This window comes from Pelodiscus sinensis, chromosome 4 (assembly GCF_052426305.1).
Source record: "Pelodiscus sinensis isolate ZL-2025 chromosome 4, ASM5242630v1, whole genome shotgun sequence".
Classification (NCBI taxonomy): Eukaryota; Metazoa; Chordata; order Testudines; family Trionychidae; genus Pelodiscus; species Pelodiscus sinensis.
In genome coordinates, this window is record NC_143055.1 from 130,885,660 (window position 1) to 130,903,469 (window position 17,810).

At 50.5% G+C, this 17,810-nt stretch overlaps 1 protein-coding gene across 2 annotated transcripts in view; it reads right to left on the minus strand.

The window, feature by feature from the left end:
• The window catches only part of BTC (betacellulin), a 37,037-nt gene extending 22,086 nt beyond the window's left edge, over positions 1 to 14,951 (minus strand). Inside the window, exon 1 of one of the 2 annotated variants that reach the window (XM_075929367.2) lies at positions 14,909 to 14,951. In XM_075929367.2, coding sequence (XP_075785482.1) covers positions 14,909 to 14,936 — 28 coding nt within the window. In that variant the 5' untranslated portion in view covers positions 14,937 to 14,951. Of the gene's footprint in view, positions 1 to 3,447; positions 3,615 to 14,908 lie in introns of those variants that run through there. The other variant, XM_075929366.2, reaches the window with a different exon arrangement.
• Positions 14,952 to 17,810: the final 2,859 nt, after the last annotated feature.

The following is a 17,810-nucleotide window of genomic DNA, read 5'->3' on the forward strand; positions in this document are numbered from 1 at the left end:
CGGCAAAGCCCCGAGCCGGAAAAAAGCGGCAGCCATGTTTATGCAAATGAAGCAGGGGGGATTTAAATCCCCGCTTCATTTGCAATTGCGACGTGTCTAATTTGCATCACTTTTACGGAAAAGGGATGCAGTCTAGACACAGCCTTCATGTTGTCTAGATCTTTCATCATTTTTGTTGCTCTTCTCTGGGCCTGGATGACAGCTGGTTTGATTGACTTCAGGCTGTGATGCTTTCTCTCCGCCATAGACCTGGGGTGAGACCTCGGGCAAAGCATTTCCCCTCTCAGCTCCTTCCCTCCCATGATTTTCCATGAGCACTTCAGGGCAGGGGCTGGCCTGTACTACGTGAGCACGACACCTCGCACCAGGGAGCTCTGACCTGAGACAGCCAAGTGCTGATGTCAGACCAAGCACAGTGACTGAATTTTTACTTGGCATTTTAATTCAACCTGCCGTTCCCAACTGACCCCGCGCTCTGCTTAGACAGGTAGTGAGGGCTCAGGTCGGTAGCTTCTTACTCAAGCCCAACTGCCACCGAAGCCAGTGCGAGGGCTGTCAGAGCAAAGACAAAGGGACAGATGACTACAGGGGATCAAGGCTCCAGTTTTCATAGGACTGTAGCAGCATATAAACATAGGAATGGCCATAGTGGGTCAGACCAACGGTCCATCTAGACCAGTAGCCTGTCTGCCAACTGTGGCCAGTGCCCCGGAGGGAATGAACACACAGGAAATCTCTCTCGTGCCACTATTTCCCAGCTTCTAGCAAACAGAGGCTAGGGACTCCATTCCTGCTCATCCCGGCTAACAGCCATTCCACAGACCCATCTTCCATGAATGTATCTTAGCTCTTTATTGAACCCTGATAAAAGTCCTGGCCTTCACAGCATCCTCCAGCAAGGAGTTCCACAGGTTGACAGTGAGCTTCGTAAAGAAAAACACCTTGTGTTTGTTTTAAACCTGCTACCCATTAAAAACGCACGACCAGAACCTGCCCCTTAGGCTCCAGTGGGATTTGAATTCGCAACCTCTGGTTCACAAGGCCAATGCTCTAACCCCTGAGCTTCCAAAGACTCAGTGGTGTTCACAGACTCACCCCACATGGATCACCACCTCACGACACAAAAAGCTTCCCACACCTCTCATTAATGTCTCCCTGAATCGCAAGTTTAAAGCCCCCTCCATCAAACTGAAAATTGTACCTCTTCAAACAGGGAAGGGCACCAGACCCACTGAAGGGGAAAGATGATGAACTTCTCTCCTTGCTAGTTTCTTTATCTCGTACCACAAGGCTAGCCAGACATTTTAAACTCGGCTTTTGCTTAGGGATGTAAAATCCCATTTTAAAAGTTAACCAGTTAAACATTTCGTTTAACCAGGATCCCCTGAACGGGGGGCTGCTCCTGCCCAGCTGTGACCACTGTGCCACCTCACCACGGGCAGGGGCTTCTGTAGCCTGACAGAAGCATCACCCAGTAACCAGTCCATCCCTTTACATCTCTAGTTTTGCTAACCTCTGTGTAACTAACTCCAATAGGTGTAATGAATGTTAGTAAACTGCTGGGCTTGTTACAAGATGCAGTGATGAAAATCCAGATGGGACATAATTACACCAGTATCATAGTGCTAATCCTGGTCTTACTCATTCCATTTCAGGACGAGGAATAAATTGCACTAATATAAACCACCCTTCCATCCATACAACACCCTATGGATTTACTGGAATAACTATTTTGCTAAAAAAAAAAAAAAAAATCAAACCCAACTCACACCCCATTATACCAATGGAACTTTTCAGCCTAAAGCTGAAAAACAAATTTAAAAAAATCTTTTGGACACTCTTTATACGTCTTAAAGGACTAAAGGAGAAGATAAGCCCAAGTCTTTTTAAAATCCTTCACGGTTCACCTTTAGGGGGAAATATATCAGAAAGGGAGGGAGGGGTAAAGAGACCATGACATTTGCTAACAACATAGCAAACCTATCAACCCTCAAATGCGTGCATGGAACACCCACTGGGAATCACATTCACTCAGAATTACCTGAGAGCCCTTTCTGATCGTTTTAATTCCAGTGTTACCAGACCTCTCCCAGTTTGGGCCATCAACTTATTTCAGGTGCAGTGTTTTCATTTTCTCTCTCTCTCTCTCTCTTTTAAGTGAGATTTTTTTTAAAAAAAATGTTTAAACAACTGTTTAAATGAATCCATTGCAAGACGGAATAAGGACCACACAGAGGAGAGCGGAACAGCTGTGACATCTGAAGCATGCCTTTTAGGCTAACAAGTAGTAATTCAAACATTAACTGATATGTATTTTGTTTAAAACTGCATGTTATTTACCAACTTACATGCTACCCAAACAAACCCTTTGCTATTTACTCTCAGATGTTAAGAGCCACCAGTCACCTACAGAAGTTTGGGAGTTTGTTTGTTCACTTTTTGAAAGCCTAAACCAAAACACATTTTGCATATAGGAGATTTTGGGGCCACACTCTATAAAGTAGCTTCAATATAAGTGGCTAATAAGAATTAAGAGCGGTTAGAAGCTTGTTACAAACAAAAGTGCTGCCTTCTACATCCTCATAAGCGCATCAGTCAACGTGGTTCTTGATTGTTATAAGCCATTTGTATGCTGGCTAGAACAGATCAACCATGGCTATCACTTATTCACCTTTCTCGCGCCATTTATAAAGGGACCCCTGATATATAGGGCGACTGATGTTTCACTTGCTTGGCCAAGGAGTCCAGTGGCTTATTGGGGTCTCCTTCTTGGACTGCTAATGGCTCTTACCACCTCCTGCCACCAGCAGCTGCCCCCCAAAAATAAAACAACTCAACCTGATGACTTCTGCAGCTGAAAATATCTCAGCGGCCTATGAAGAAAACTGCACCTTGCAAACCGGACACATCAGGAGTTTTGTAGAGTCAAGGTTCTACCCCCATCCCCGATTACTTGGCCTCAGTTTGCTAGAAATAACCAGGTTTGGAGCTACAGGAGCATTCGGGGCAGGCAGGACAAACCCTCTGGCTACTACCATGCTGCCCAACCCCACACACGCCTTCCCCCCCCCTCAATATAATTCTAATGCACAAAGAACGTGAATCCTCAAGTGCCTTAAAATAAAATGTTTGTTCTGCAGCTAAAAATAGCGGCCCAGGCTCTTGCTCTGGGCAGGTTGCTAAAGCCAGAAACTCCTGCAAACAGGCAGCAGAGCCAGCCCCCGGGCACCCCAGGGCAGGGCCGGCTCACTCGGGAGTGGGGGGGCTTTGGGCAGGGGAACCAGCGGGGGGGGAGGGCGCCAGGCGGGGAGAGCCCCCCCCCCCCGCTTCCCGGCTCCAGGCGGGGGGGCTGCTCCCGGGGCTCCCCCCACCTGCAACCCCCTGAAAACTGCCCTCCCACCGTGGGAACTGCCCATTGCTCCACCCCCCAGCCCGTCCCCTGCTTACCCAGCAGCAGCCCGGGACCGCCGCCCAGCGCTGCTGCCTCCATGCGAGCCCCGGGGTGGGGGCGCCGCAGCCTCCCCCAGCAGCGCGCAGCGCAGCCAAGCGCAGCGCAGCGCAAAGGAACCGGCCGCCGCAGCCGGGACCAAACAGCGCAGCGCAACAACCAGCGCAGCCCGCCCCCTACAGGCGGCCCGGGCGCGGCGCCTCTCCATGCGCGCCCGCTTCCCATTGGTCCTGGCGGGGGCTGGGAGCCCGACTCCCCTGGGCCTCATTGGCTGGCAGCGGGGCGCGCTCCAGCTGCTGCCGCCGGGGCCAGGCCACGTGTATGAAAGACTCTGTCCACACGGGGGGCGAGGGGTGTAAAGTCACACCTGCGGGGAAGCTGGCTGCAATAGGCGGGGGACGGGACACAGCCCTACAGGTTTTACAAGCATCTTGCAAGCTGCACTGGTGTAAGACAGGGATAGGAGCGTGGCCACAGGGTGTGTATGTGTAAAACAACTGGTTTGAAATCACACCTTTAGCTGGTGGGGTATGGCTTCATGCCCTAGAGCAGCCCCCATTTCCCCCCCCAAAGGGCTCCCTTACAGCTCATGCACCCACCACCAATGTTAGTAATGAGGACATGGCGTCGTCCTGTTTGTAATTCAGCCTCTTTTTCAAAGTCACAATTTTACCCCATGTCTTGTCGGGGTTGGTGTTTTCTTTTACAGGACTTTAACCGGGTTCACAAAAGAACTAGATACATTCATGGAAGATAGGCCCATCAATGCCAGGATGGACAGAGGTAGTGTCCCTAGCCTCTATTTGACAGAAGCTAGACATGGGCAACAAGGGGTGGATCACTTGAGGATCCTCTGCGTGTTCATTGCTTCTGGGGCACTTCATACTGGCCATCATTGGAGGACAGGATACTGGGCTAGATAGACCTTTGGTCTGACCCATTCTGGCCAGTCTTATGTGCTTTTGTTCTGCTTTTTAAGGCCCAGCTGCTGAAGCCAAGAGAGAGCAGGAGAATCTCACATTTCAATTTAAAAAAAAAACCCAGCCCCTAGCCATCCTGGTTACAGAGAAATGTTTAAAACATGAAGCAAGTGAGCAAAACTGATGGCTAAAATAACAAAAAGCAAATAAAACTGAGTGGAGGAGGCGCTAAGTTGAGTTGATTTAAAACCAGTTGTATGAGTTGGGGGGGTAACAGGACTTTTGACTCTTTGGGGTTGGTGATATTGTTATATGTTTGCTGTCAAAAAGTCTCAGAGGGGTAGCCGTGGTAGTGTGTAACTTTAAAAACAACGAATGGTCCTGTAACGCCATAGGGTATGTCTACACTTGCATCCTCTTTTGAGAGAGGGATGCAAATGAAGACATTCGAAATTGAAAATGAAACCGGGATTTAAATATCCCATGCTTTATTTGCATAATTACATTATGGTGCTACTTAGAAATAGCACTATTTCAAAATAATGCTATTTCGAAATACAAAATGCAGTGTAGATGTGGTTATTTCGGAAGAACACCCTTCTGAAATAACTATTAAACCTCATTTTAATGAGGAATAAGGGTTATTTCGGAAGAAGGGTGTTCTCCCAAAATAAACGCATCTACACTGCGTTTTGTATTTTGAAATAGCGCTATATTTTATTTATTTATATTGTATTTGCATAACATGATTATGCAAATGAAGCATGGGATTTTTAAATTGTGGCTTCATTTGCAATTTTGAATGTCTTCATTTGCAACCCTCTCTCAAAAGAGACTACCAAAAATATACAGGATAAGAAACTTTCATGGGTAAAATCCACTTCATCAGAAGAGCTGGAGTGGAAATAACAGAAACCAAGATATTTATAGCAGAAAAAAAAACCAACCCTGTCAATAGCAGTGCCAGTGCTATTGTTAAGTGAGCAGGAAGTGTCCCATTCTTAGCTTTTGATGTAAAAATGCAGTTGTTAAAGGCAGCAGAGACTGGCTTTATAATGCAACATCCAGTTAATGTCTTGGTTCAAGCCCAGGGAAACAGTGTCAAATTTGTGGACAAATTCCAAATTTGCTATTTGATCAACATCTTGCTCCTTAAAATCTGTTATTCCGTGGGATGCAATAGAAGAAAACGCTGGGGGAGGGGGGGCGTGTTAATGGATTGGCATTGATCCAGAGCAGGGGGTGAGTTTGCTGTGTGCCCAGGTGTATAGTAAATGCCACCCGATGACTGGAAAGAGGCCTCACCCACAAATAGAGAAAAAAAATATTCGGGGGAGGGAGAATGTGACCCTCTGGGGTCCAACTGACCCAAGTAAGGGGTTTTGGCTCAGAGCCTGCACACAGCACAGTGGCCCTAGTCATCTTCCTCCATCCGAGTACTCCCCCCAAACCATCATGCTCTGCAGAGCTCAGCCCCTCAGACTGTAGCACTCACAAAACCCTATCAGGTTGGTGGCTCCTTTACAGCAACTAGCGTTGCCCGATGGCTTGACCAAAAATACCAAACACACACCCCTGCAAAAAAAAAAAAAAACCTGGAAAAAATTCTGTTGATGGGAGAAAAAAGGGGGGACCAAAGTTGTTAACCCCCCCTAAAAAAAAAGACCCCAAGAGCTATTAAGCAAAAATAAATAAATAAATAAAATAAAACAGCACGGCCCCTTTAAGTGTGGTGTCAGAACAGGGCTAGGCAGAGGGGAGTGGTTGAGCACTAAGACCCAGGGAAGGCATTGCTTCCCCTTGATTCAGCTCTCCGGGGCCTAAGTTTAGGCTTTTTTTCGGTGGCCATCTTGTTTTCTTGGTCGAGCCAGAAAGCAGCTTCCCTGCAAAACCAGGTAAGCAGGGAGTCTGGGGGCAGGGTCCTGGGGCCCCATTGCTGAGTATGTCATAGGGTTGCCAGGTGCCCAGTATTTTCACCTCCTGGCAGGGAAAAAACCCAGAAAATATTGGACATTTTAGGTGTCCAGTATTTTCTGAATTTTTTACCGGACAGGAGGCAAAAATACCGGACACCTGGCAACTCTAACAGCAATAGCACAGCAGCTGATTCACAGCAGCTGACAAACTCCCCACATCCATCCAGGCCTTGCACTGGCTTACGGTTAAAAGATTATGATAGCGGCTGCATGGTCCTGCCAGGAGGGCAGGGGACTGGATTTGATGACCTCTCGAGGTCCCTTCTAATGCTATGATTCTGTGAAACCAGGTTATGTCTAATAGGACATAGGGTTAAGGAACTTAGGAACAAAGACAGAACGAAGAAAGAAAAAAAGACGCTTCGGAGGCTACATCTACACAGCTTCCTCCTTCCGCAAAAGCCTATGCAAATGAAGTGTGGATTAGCATATTGCTGCACTTCATTTGCATAATTAATTAGGAGCCATTTTTGCGCGAGCGGTTTTCTACGCAGCGCCTTTTTGTGCAAAACCCCCTCTAGTGCAAGAGCCATTCTTCCTCATTTTTTCAGGAAGAACGGCTCTTGCGCAAAAACCTCTTGTGCAAAAACAGCTCCTAATTAATTATGCAAATGAAGTGCAGCAATATGCTCATCCGTGCTTCATTTGCATAGGCTTTTGCGGAAGAGGGAAGCTGTATAGACATAGCCTGAGACTACAACGCAGCTTAACCCAGAGTCCCAGGAACTTTTTGTCACCACTGACCTTCTTGCAGCATGGCTGGCCCATTCTTTAGCCAAGACCCAAAATATGGAGCTCAATGCATCTGGGTTTCTTTGGTTCCTCTCAGGAGAAAGCTGCCCAAATGGCTTTTTCTCTCTGCTTATGGCCTCCCCGTTGTATCTTTGTTTTCAAAGTCTTTCTAGGGGCCCATCAGCGAGCTGATGTTGATTAGTGCAGTGGTCCTGCATTGAGATAGCTTCTTAGCTATCTCCCCCACTTGCCAGTTCGGAGGCTTTGTTGGCCTTTGATGTAAATGTACTTGCATTGTCTCTCCTTGCTCAGTTTTTACTGGAGACATTCAAGCAGGCGGGTCCACATTCCTTTGTCGAAAGCAGGGTGACTTCACCCTTGCTGGCCAACCACGTTAGGGGCCATCACATATTTATAATTTTCCATATATCACCTCTGCATGCACCGCTCAAGAGTATTAATGGCCAGCATGTGACCAGTTCCAATACGATCCTTGCATGATCCTTTTAAGATACAGATGATGACAATGACAAGTTGGGGTCCATTTAGTGGGTCAGAGCAGCTGAGATCCACTGATACCGGAGTCACAACCCAGCATTACGGAAACTCTCACGACCGGGCACCTGCACTCGGTAGCAAGGGGGTGCTTATGTTGATGAGTCTGGGGCAGCTGTACAACGGAGCATGTTTTAATGACCTAGCAGTGAAGTGCCTGCAAAATGTCTTCATGAGTGACCTAGCACCAGTGCAGCTGCACAAAACTGGAGGAAGTTGGTAGCTAGATTTTCTAGCATTAGAGACACCCAGAGCCTGCCCTTCTTCCATCATTTCTTCCTCTTGCCCTCACGGAGCTGGCAGCCAGTTCAATTACTCGTTAGGCACTCGGAGGACGTCATGTGGGTGTGGGAAGTCCATGGGAAATTTACTATCCATTTCAAAGAGGGCAGCATTAGGCCAAGCCCTAGTGCTTTTGAAATCCTACCTTGAAAAGTGCTTTAGTGACTGTCAGGTTGAGGGCCAGAAATGAGAGCAGGCTTCTAGAAACAAACAAAGACCCTGTTCCAGTACATCTCTTAGATCCCCATCCTCTCATTTACTTGCTTTGCCAAGGCCCGTTGCCTTCAGAGGGACAGGGGGCTGTCCACACAGAGCGGCTGGCAGGATCTGGCTTAGTAGAGCACCCTATCGGCCCTGAACCCCCTCACAGGCATGCTTATAGGTAGCTGCATTCATGTTAGAACAATTTGGTGCTGGAACAGTTTAGTGAGGCTGCTGGGAGGTATTGAACCACACTGTATGTGCTGGAAATCACTTCACGCCACTCCCGCCATCTCTAATTCCAGCACCCAGGGCTGGGGACAGTACACTTGGAGTCAAATGACCGTGGTCCAGTTCCTGGTTCTGTCACAGACCCTCACATGGGAATGCGGGCCAGTCACTTCCTTTTTCAGAGCCCCCGTTCCCCCTCTGCACAATGGGAACACTGCCACTTCTCTTCCTGCCCGGGCATTCTGAAGCTAAAATCTCTGAACGACTGAGACGTTCTCAGCTTCTGCAATGACTGAGAAGGTACCATTCGAGTCCTCGGAGAGCTCACCGGGAAAGCATTTTCATTATAAAACCCTGTTTTCTGGAACAAAGCTGGGCGGAAAGTGAGGATCTGAAATTAGGTGTTTGCCTTGCGATCTCACATCAGAGGTGCTGTTTTTCATGGACGTTTGCTGAAATCGGTTTTGGGTTACTTTGAATCGCCTCGATCAGTGTTTCTCAAATGGGGGTCCGCGGTCCCCAGAGGATCCATGGGGGTGTTCCAGGAGGTCCCCGATTAGCTCCTCCCCCTCCCTACCAGTGCTCCTGTCCTGATCATCAGGGAAACAGCGTGAGGCAGGTGCTGGGGGGGGGAAGCAAGCAGAGATGGGGCGCGCTCAGGTGAGGGAAGAGGAGGGCTGGGGTGGAGTGGAGACAGGAAGAGGTGGGGCAGAGTGAGGCCTTGGAAAAAGGGGTGGAGGTGGTGGCTGGGGCGGAGGGCGAGAGTGGGGGGGTCTGTAAAAAATTTTAAATCAAAACGGGAGCTTCCTCGGGTAGCTAAAATTTGAGAACAGCTGATCTAAATGCAGGGAATAGAATGTTTTCCCCACGTTCCGAAATTCTCATTTTTGTGTGACTGCCTTTGTAATAAAAAATAAAATAAAATAAAAAAGTCTTGGTAGAGGAGGAGGCGCTGCGGCCAGACGTTTGGCTTGGAGTTAATAGACTTGGAAGTGTTCGAACAGCATACTCTCGAAGCACTATATTTTCCGCTAGATGTTTAATCACGTCATGGGGTGGCACCCTGTTAAAGGCAGCTGCATCTGTTCAGACGTGCCCCCCCAATGGCCGTGAGGAGTGGGACATTCCAATACAGGCACGCCAGGGCTGTGCAGTGAAACCTGCCCCATAACCACAGCAGGGGCCAGAGGCTGGGTTAAACAGCAAAATGACCCAGATTCCCTCCTATGCTTTTCAGCCCTAGAGGTCAAGGCACTTGGCAGAGCTGGATAAGCACAGTCATCACCAGGACATCCGTGGGGAGGCCAGGCACGGCGAGCGAAGCTGAGAATACAGTCCCGGGTCTGCTGCCCCCCCACCGCGGCTCCTTCCCCACAGAACCAAGGTACCGGCTTGACAACGCCTGTCTGAGGCAAATGCTGCTAATGTAAACACACGTCGGGGCCCCTCAGGACTCATCAGTGAGCTCCAAGCCCCTGTGTTATGCTGGTGCGACACTGCTGAGTTCACAAGTGCACATTTCTCCAGGATATTCCCAGGGCCCGTCTATCAGCATTTACTTTGGTGCACGCAGGTTAATCAGCGCTCCGAGATGGTCCCACGCCCCTTTCCCTACTGCAGCATCAGCGACTGACCTCTCTGAGCACTTGTAGCCTTCAGTATCCTCTTGTTTGATATGATTAGAATCATAGAATCCGAGGACTGGAAGAGACCTCAGGAGTCATCGAGTCCAACCGCCTGCCCAAGGCAGGACCAACCCAACTCAATCATCCCAGCCAGGGCTTCGTCAAGCCGAGACTTAAACACCTCCAGGGATGGAGATTCCACCCCGTCCCTAGGGAACCCATCCCAGTGCTTCCCCGCCCTCCTAGTGAAATAGTTTTTCCTAATATCCAACCTAGACCTCCCCCACTGTAACTTGAGCCCATTGCTCCTTGTTCTGCCACCTGCCACCACTGAGAACAGCCTCTCTCCATCCTCTTTGGAACCCCCCTTCAGGAAGCTGAAGGCTGCTATCAAATCCCCCCTCACTCTTCGCTTCTGCAGACTAAACAAGCCCAAATCTCTCAGCCGCTTCTCATAAGTCATGTGCTCCAGCCCCCTAATCATTTTGGTTGCTCTTTGCTGGACCTTTTCCAATGAGTCCACATCCTTTCTATAATAGGGGGCCCAGAATTGGATGCAATAATCCAGATAGTTTTAGTCAGTGTCCTTTATCGCCCCTTCCTGACACCCACCCGCTTCCAGGCTCACTTGCGCTACCTGGGGATGGGGAGACACATGCTGCGTAAGGCCTGGGACACAATTCCTGTGGTTCCTGGGCAATTAACGTTGCTTTTGATTTCCTCCTCGGCAGAGAGGAGTTAAATTCCTTCGAGAAGGTTCCCATGCAAAAGGCATTTTCAGTCACCATTTGCAGTCCTGTGGCACCGTAGAAACTGTCAAAAATATATAGGAACATGAGCTTTCGTGGGTAAGCCCACTTCATCAGATGAGCTGGAGTGGAAATAACATAATCCAAGGTATGTACAGAACAGCAAAAGCAGTTACCTGTCAATTGTAGGACCCGTGTTAATGAAGCTAATTAAGTGGACTGGATGTGTCCCAATCCTAGCTTTGGATGCGGAAATGCAAATGTCAAAGACGGGGAAATTGGCTTTGTCGTGCGTTAACCAGTTAATGTCTTTATTCAAGCCCAGGGTAAGGGTGTCAGATTTGAAGATGAATTCCAGTTCTGCAGACTCTCTCCCTCTGTAATCCGTTAGTGAAATTCCTTTGTAGAAGGATGGCTACTTTTAAATCCATGATTGAGTGACCAGGCAGGTTAAAATCTTCCCCTATATGATTTATGGTTTATGTGTGTTACCTTTTTGGAGGTCTAATTTGTGTCCATTTATCCCTCATCGCAGAGACTGTCCAGTTTGGCCAATGTACACAGCACAGAGGCATTGATCACATTAGAGGGAGTGCAGTTGTGTGAGTCCTCAGTGTTACAGACTAATATGGTTCCCCCTCTGAGTCATTTTCAATCTGTTCTTCTGCCAACCAGTAGAAAAGGAGACTGCAAGCGGCCCCTCTCTCTTAGCCCAGTCTAAAGCAGGAGCGACGACATTCAAGTCAGTGGAGCGGCACAGTATAAAACTGGGCTGGGATCCGTAGTGTATCAGTTTCCAATCAGGAGCCTATTCAACAATACCCGGGCTCTGATTCTCCGCTGCCTCGACCCCTTGTGTATCTCTCACACCTGCGTGTGAGGCAAGCACATGTCACTGCAGGTCTGATGTGAGAGATGTTCTGCTCATTTGGCCTGGGGGTAAGTGACTCCCCCAAGAGAGTGGAAATCACACCTTTAACTTATTGTAACTCACCGCAGCCATCTGCCACAGTGAACCAATAGCTCACATTTCCACTAGGGTCTGTGTCACCGCTGTGGCAGCAAATGGAGCCCGCCAGCCGCTATTAGCAGAGGCATGTCGAGGAGCCCTAGTATGATTGAGAATCACCCCCATGCATTTTGAATCCAGCGGAACGATCGACCCTGTCTGCTCATTTAGACAGGGTTATGGCCCTGCCCTCCTGGCATGAGTAGCAAAACTCCCTTTTGGGGCAAGTAGAAAACAATTCAACAGGGACTGTTCCCTCCTTCATGGCCAGTCCGCCCTGCGCTGGTGAGGGGCTTTGGGAATCGGGGGCATTTAACGCTTGGCTGCAGTGCGCCAAACCGAACATCATGCTTCCTTTTGCTCTTGCAGCCTTGTCAGACTGTAGTGCTCAGGCGCTGGGAGCCAGTTTGGTCAATTTCCTAGACTCCAGAGCCTGCCTTAGTGTCAGGGGAGATCTGTAGATGGGTGCCTAGGGGGTGGGGGGATGGGGCAGTCCTGGCTGAGGGAGGGGAAGGCCCCCAACCAGCTCCTTTCGCCAGCCTGGTGATTGTCTCTTTTCTGTATGGTTTTAGGAGAAACAATCCCATTCCAGGCACTTCCCATTTTTCTGGCACCACCAACCCCTGACCCTGTTTTCAGTTAAGATCGGAGGAAGCTGCATTCCGAATTTGGTGGTCCTAGCTCTTACCATTTATGAGTTCTTGAACAGATAGACCGGTGGACACACAGACATATATTTGAAAGAGTCTATGCTAGAGCTCTCCAACCTTTTTATCCACCAGATCACTTTTTCAATGTAAGTGCAATGTCAGATCTACCTCAAACCCAAATACCCTCGCCCCGCTTCCTTCCCGCCCCTTCTCTGAGGCCCTGCCCCTGCTCCACCCCTTCTCCGAGGGCTCACCGTGCTCCCTCCATCCCCCTTCCTCCCCAAACCTCACTCACTGTCACCAGGCTGGGGTAGGGGGTTGGGGGGCAGGCTCTGGTCTTGGGCCAAGGGATCTGGAGTGTGGGAGGGGCTCCAGGCTTAGCCCAGGGGGAAGGACTGGGGTCCAGGAGGGGTTTCAGGGTGCAAGCTCTGGGAAGGAGTTTGAGCGCAGGGGGACTCACATCGGGGGCAGGAGGTTGGGTGTAGGATGGGGTTCAGAGTGGGGACAGTCAAAAACCAAAACTAACCCACTTTGCAAGCAGGAAAAGTAACAACAACCCCCCACGTACGGGTTGGGTCAGGAGAGGAGAGTGACGGACAGTGTGTGTGTGTGTGTGTGAGAGAGTGACAGAGATTTGCATTGCCAAGCTCTCTCCATCCCTTTCTCTCTGTGTGGAGATGGGGTACAGGAGTTGGGGGAAGAGGAACACCCTGACATCAGCACCCCCCCTTTTCCCTCCCACGCCCTGCACAGCAAGCAGGAGGCATCCAGGGGAGTAGCACGACAGTGGGTAGAAGGACAACTGTAGTACCAGTGCTTGTCAGCTTCCTGGCCAAACCTGTCAGGATCCCCTGTCAGAGGCGCCAAGATCGACCGGTAGATCCCGATCGACTGGTTGGTGACCCCTGTAGTAGATGGAAATGACCCAGAAAGCTATTAGGGAGGGAAGCGCGTGACCAGGGAGCAACTGAGAAAAATCAGGGAGGGGAGGAGGGAAAAGAGGCACCTAGATCAGATAAATCCCTGAGTCCTGGGGTTGTCCCAAACAGCCGGGCTGTGCTGTGGTCACCCTCTGGGGGGGGATTGTTAGGACTAGTGGCGGGAGGAGGAGGGAGGCGGAGAGGAGAGAAACAAGGACAGACGGGCTGGGCTGCAGCTTTTGAGGCTCGCCCAAGGCGTGCGGGGTGGGGCCTGTTGGCAAACACGAGCCTTTAATGCATTTGGTTTCACCCTCTCCCAGCTTGACGGGATGAGCAGAACTTGCTGCGAACGCCCCGGCCGTGGGAAAGGGCTGCCTTGCTCAACCCTGCCAGGTGCCGGCTCACGCCCAGGCCTCGGCCCGGGGTGACTAACACGAGCCACAGCAACGCCGGGCCACCCACGTGCTGCCACCTTGTCAAGGCAGCCGGGTAGCCCGTCCCACAGGTCACAGCCGTCCGCGCTGGCCTCCCCTCTCTCCAGAGGCACCTCTGCGCCTGCAGTTTGGCCTGGCTGGGGGGCTACACGAGGGAACGCCGGCTGACAGGCGAGCCGGCCCTCGGGACACTGCTGGAGATGAAGCGGTGGCGCCATTTCCAGTCTGCTGCAGAGCTTCCTGCCGTGCCACTTAGCCCTCGCGTGCGGCCAATGCTCCGAACCCAGCCAGCAAACTCTGCTCCCAGTGGGCTTGCTGGATGCCACAGCTAACAGCTTGTTCCGCGGCCACTTCCCAGCTGATGTCATTAGATTCCTGTCCTCTCAAGCAAGAGACTGACACACGGATCTAACTTTAAGGGTGTGAGGCGCCGTGGGGCCAGCTCAGATATTTCAAGATGGGGGGAGACATTCCACACTCCTCCCCACACTCCGCAGAGACCTGGGCCTGCCCCTGCTCCTACAGAGGGGCAGGATCACGGCTTATGAGTGGTTGGGCCATGCCACCCCCTCCCCCTGTGTTCCTTATAAGTTGAGCACTTGGGAAGCTGCCCAGGAGAGATGGTCATGCTGCCCAGCTGATTTAGCAGAGCGCCCACAGTCAGCAGCATGTGTGTCTGCTGGTGGTGCACATCTGCACATGGCCCGGTGCACAGAACAAAATTTATTCTGCACCTGGTTGAGGAAAAAAATTAAAAGGAACATCGCCCTCCACAACCTGCAGAACTTTGAGTAAGTCCCTCAGGAGACCAGGGGTGAGTAACCCCTTGCCTGCACTTGGATCGGCTCAAAGTTGGGCACATGCTTAAATGCTTGGCTGAGTCTCTGGAGGAGGTGTAGGACACAGGGAACAGTAACATTACATGGAGATGAACATTATTAACACAGTCATTGGCAGGGCCCCAGGGATGCAATTTGGCCTCGGGCCAAAAATGCACGAGATTCATTGCGGTCCATGACGCAGGGCTGGAATGAAACGCCGGCCCTGGTTGGGTGAAGGGTTGGGCAGTTGCAGAAGGAAGCCAAGTTAAACCCGAGGAGCGAATCTGCAAATCACATCCCCGCTATGCTAACGAATCCTCCACTGAAAGTTTTGGAACAGCCACACGGCACTTACCGGGTAGCAAAGCCGCCTCGGGGCACATGTGAAACAGCAAACCGGGAAATCCTTTGTGAAAATGAACCCGGCCCTGGCACAACTGCCTCTGTAGTTTCCACTTCTATTCCACTCCGTGTTTTCCAGCTGCAGGTGCAGCAGCTGCTCTTTCACTCAAAAGGATGGATCCTGGCCTCTGCTCCAGCTAGCCAGGCAAGTGCCAGTTTACTAGATCCCAGAAAGCCGACTTACGGGAGGGAGTTCCTCGCTCATCGCCGTCGGATCGGAAATATCCGAGCACCTGCCACGAGTGCGTCCAGCAACTGACTGCACACTGGTCACACGTGGTTTATCTTCTCCCCCTCCGCCCAGAAAGGGAAGCGAGCACAGGGGGGTGTCTTGTTTCGGAAGAGGAGGATTTGGGGCAGGGAGGGGGACAGTAGGAGAGCAGAGGAAGGCTGATTTTGTTTTTATTTGGGGGGGGCGCTAATACTCGTTTTGCTCTGTATTTCTGTCAGCCAAGGCAAAGCAAAAGAAACATGCCATGCTGGAAACAAAAGGTGGGGAGATTTGTGATGGTCCGTTGTCCTTATGAGAGTTCAGCCGACTGTCTCAGGCTACAGCTACGCCAGTGGTCACCAACCACTAGATCGGGAGCTACCGGTAGATCTTAGAGCCTCTGACAGGGGATCCGGACTGGTTTGGCCAGGAAGCTGTCAAGTGCTGGCACTTTAGTTGCCCCTCTACCCACTGTCCTGCTGCTCCTGCCCTCTGCCTTAGAGCTGCCCCCCAGGAGCTTGCGGGGCAGGGTGTGGGAGAAGAGGGGGAGGGCTGATGTCAGAGTGTCTCTCCCCCCCCCCACTCCTGTACCCTGTCTCCACACAGAGAGAAGGGGATGGAGGGAGCTTAGCAATGCAAATCTGTCACTCTCACACCCTGTGTGTGTCTTTGTCATTCTCTCTCTCTCTCTCTCTCTCTCTCTCTCTCTCTCACACACACACACACACACACACACACACACACACACACACACACACACACACACACACACACACTCTCTCTGTCCTTCCCTCCCCTCTTCCAACCCAACACATACATGGGGGGTCGTTGTTACTCCTTGTACTGCTTGCAAAGTGGGTTCGTTTTGGTTTGTGACTGGTCTGAGCATTTCATCCTTTTCATGTCTCTCTGACTCATATTTAATTCTTTGGGTAGTGAGTTCTCAAATGCCTAAGCTGGCACGGCTGGAGTAACTATCCCTTTGGTAACTGCTGCTCCTGGACGCGGCTGGCACGTCCCTGCTGTCCCTGAAAGAAGCAGAGCAGGGGGTCTCCACACGCTGTGTTTGCCTGCAGACACCACTCCAGCAGCTGCCAAGGCTCAGTAACAGGGAACCGTGGCCAGTAGAAGCTGTAGGCTCAGTGCCTGTAGATAAAGGGCAGCACATGGCACCATTGCTGTACATGCCAGCTGCTTTCAGGAGCGGTGCAGGGCCAGTGCAGGAGTAAGCTGCCTTAACCCCACTGCTCCACCACCCGGAAGCCGTCTCAGTTAAATGGTGCCCAGCCAGAGTCTGCTTCCTGAACCCCTGCCCCAGCCCTGAACCTCCTCCTGCCCCCAACCTCCTGCCCCAGATGTGTGTCCCCCTGCACCCAAACTCCTTCTCAGAGCGTGCACCCTGAAACCCCTCCTGGACCCTAATCCCTCACTGTAGGCTAGTCCATCCCACACTCCAATCTCCTTGGCCCAATTCCAGAGCCTGCCCCCCACCCCCCACCCAGCTTGATGACAGTGAGTGAGGATGGGGGAGGAAGGAGGATGGAGTGAGCAGGGGGAGGCCTCGGAGAAGGGGTGAAGCAGGGTCAGGGCCTCAAAGAAGGGGCAGGAAGGAAGTGGGGCGAGGCTATTTGGGTTTGAGGTAGATCTGACATTACACTTAAATTGAAAAAGTGATCTTGTGGTTAAAAAAATTGGAGACGACTGGTCTGCACTGCCGATGAGATCGATCCACCGGCTGTCGATGTAGCAGATCTAGGGAACGGCTGGCATGTTGACTAAAGCAACAAAGCAGTGCGCCCACTGACCCAGGAAGGCTGGCAATCAGATTTAGATGCAAGCTGTTTTAGTCATGAGCGTTATGGGCAGCGATCGATCAAGGCAGGGAGATCACAAACCACCGGAAGAAATACTACAAAAAATGTCGGGTAAAGCACAGAGTAGACTTCTAAGCCATGCAACTGCAACCGTGCACATTAAAATGCAAGTCTGGTTAGTCAGTTTCTTACCGCTAAAACGCTTTCAAGAGCATCCATAAATAGCACTTGCGAAAAGCTGCTGGAAGAGGACTTTGAAATAAATATGATCCTTGTCCTATCCATCTCTGAAACAAAGAGTAGTCCTGGGGCATCTACGCTCTACACTGCACCGTTAGCTCGAAATAAGCTACGCATAGTTTATTTAAAGTCCATTTGAAATAGCTTATTTGGTAATTTGGCCAAATTGGTCTACACAGTGCCAAATTTTAAAATAACCCACTATTCTGAAATGTCCCTTACTCCTCGTGGAATGAGGTTTACCAGGACATTGGACTAGTGAGCTCGTTATATTTTGAAATAACGGGCTTGTTCAAAAAACGCTATTTCAGGCTACCGGAAGTATCCCAAAATAGCGCCGCAGTGGCCTTAGAAACTAACAAATATATGTAGGATCTTGAGCTTTTGTGGGCAAAACCCATTTCCTTAGATGAGCTGGAGTGGAAAAAACAGGAACCCAGAATTTATAACAGAAAAAGAAGGGAGAGGGGAAAAAAAATTACCTGTCAATTGTAGCGCTGGTGCTAATGAGGCTAATTGAGTGGGTGGAAGTGTCCCGTTTCTCACATGAAAATTAAACCAACCTTAGAACAGCTGGAGAGAGTGATACT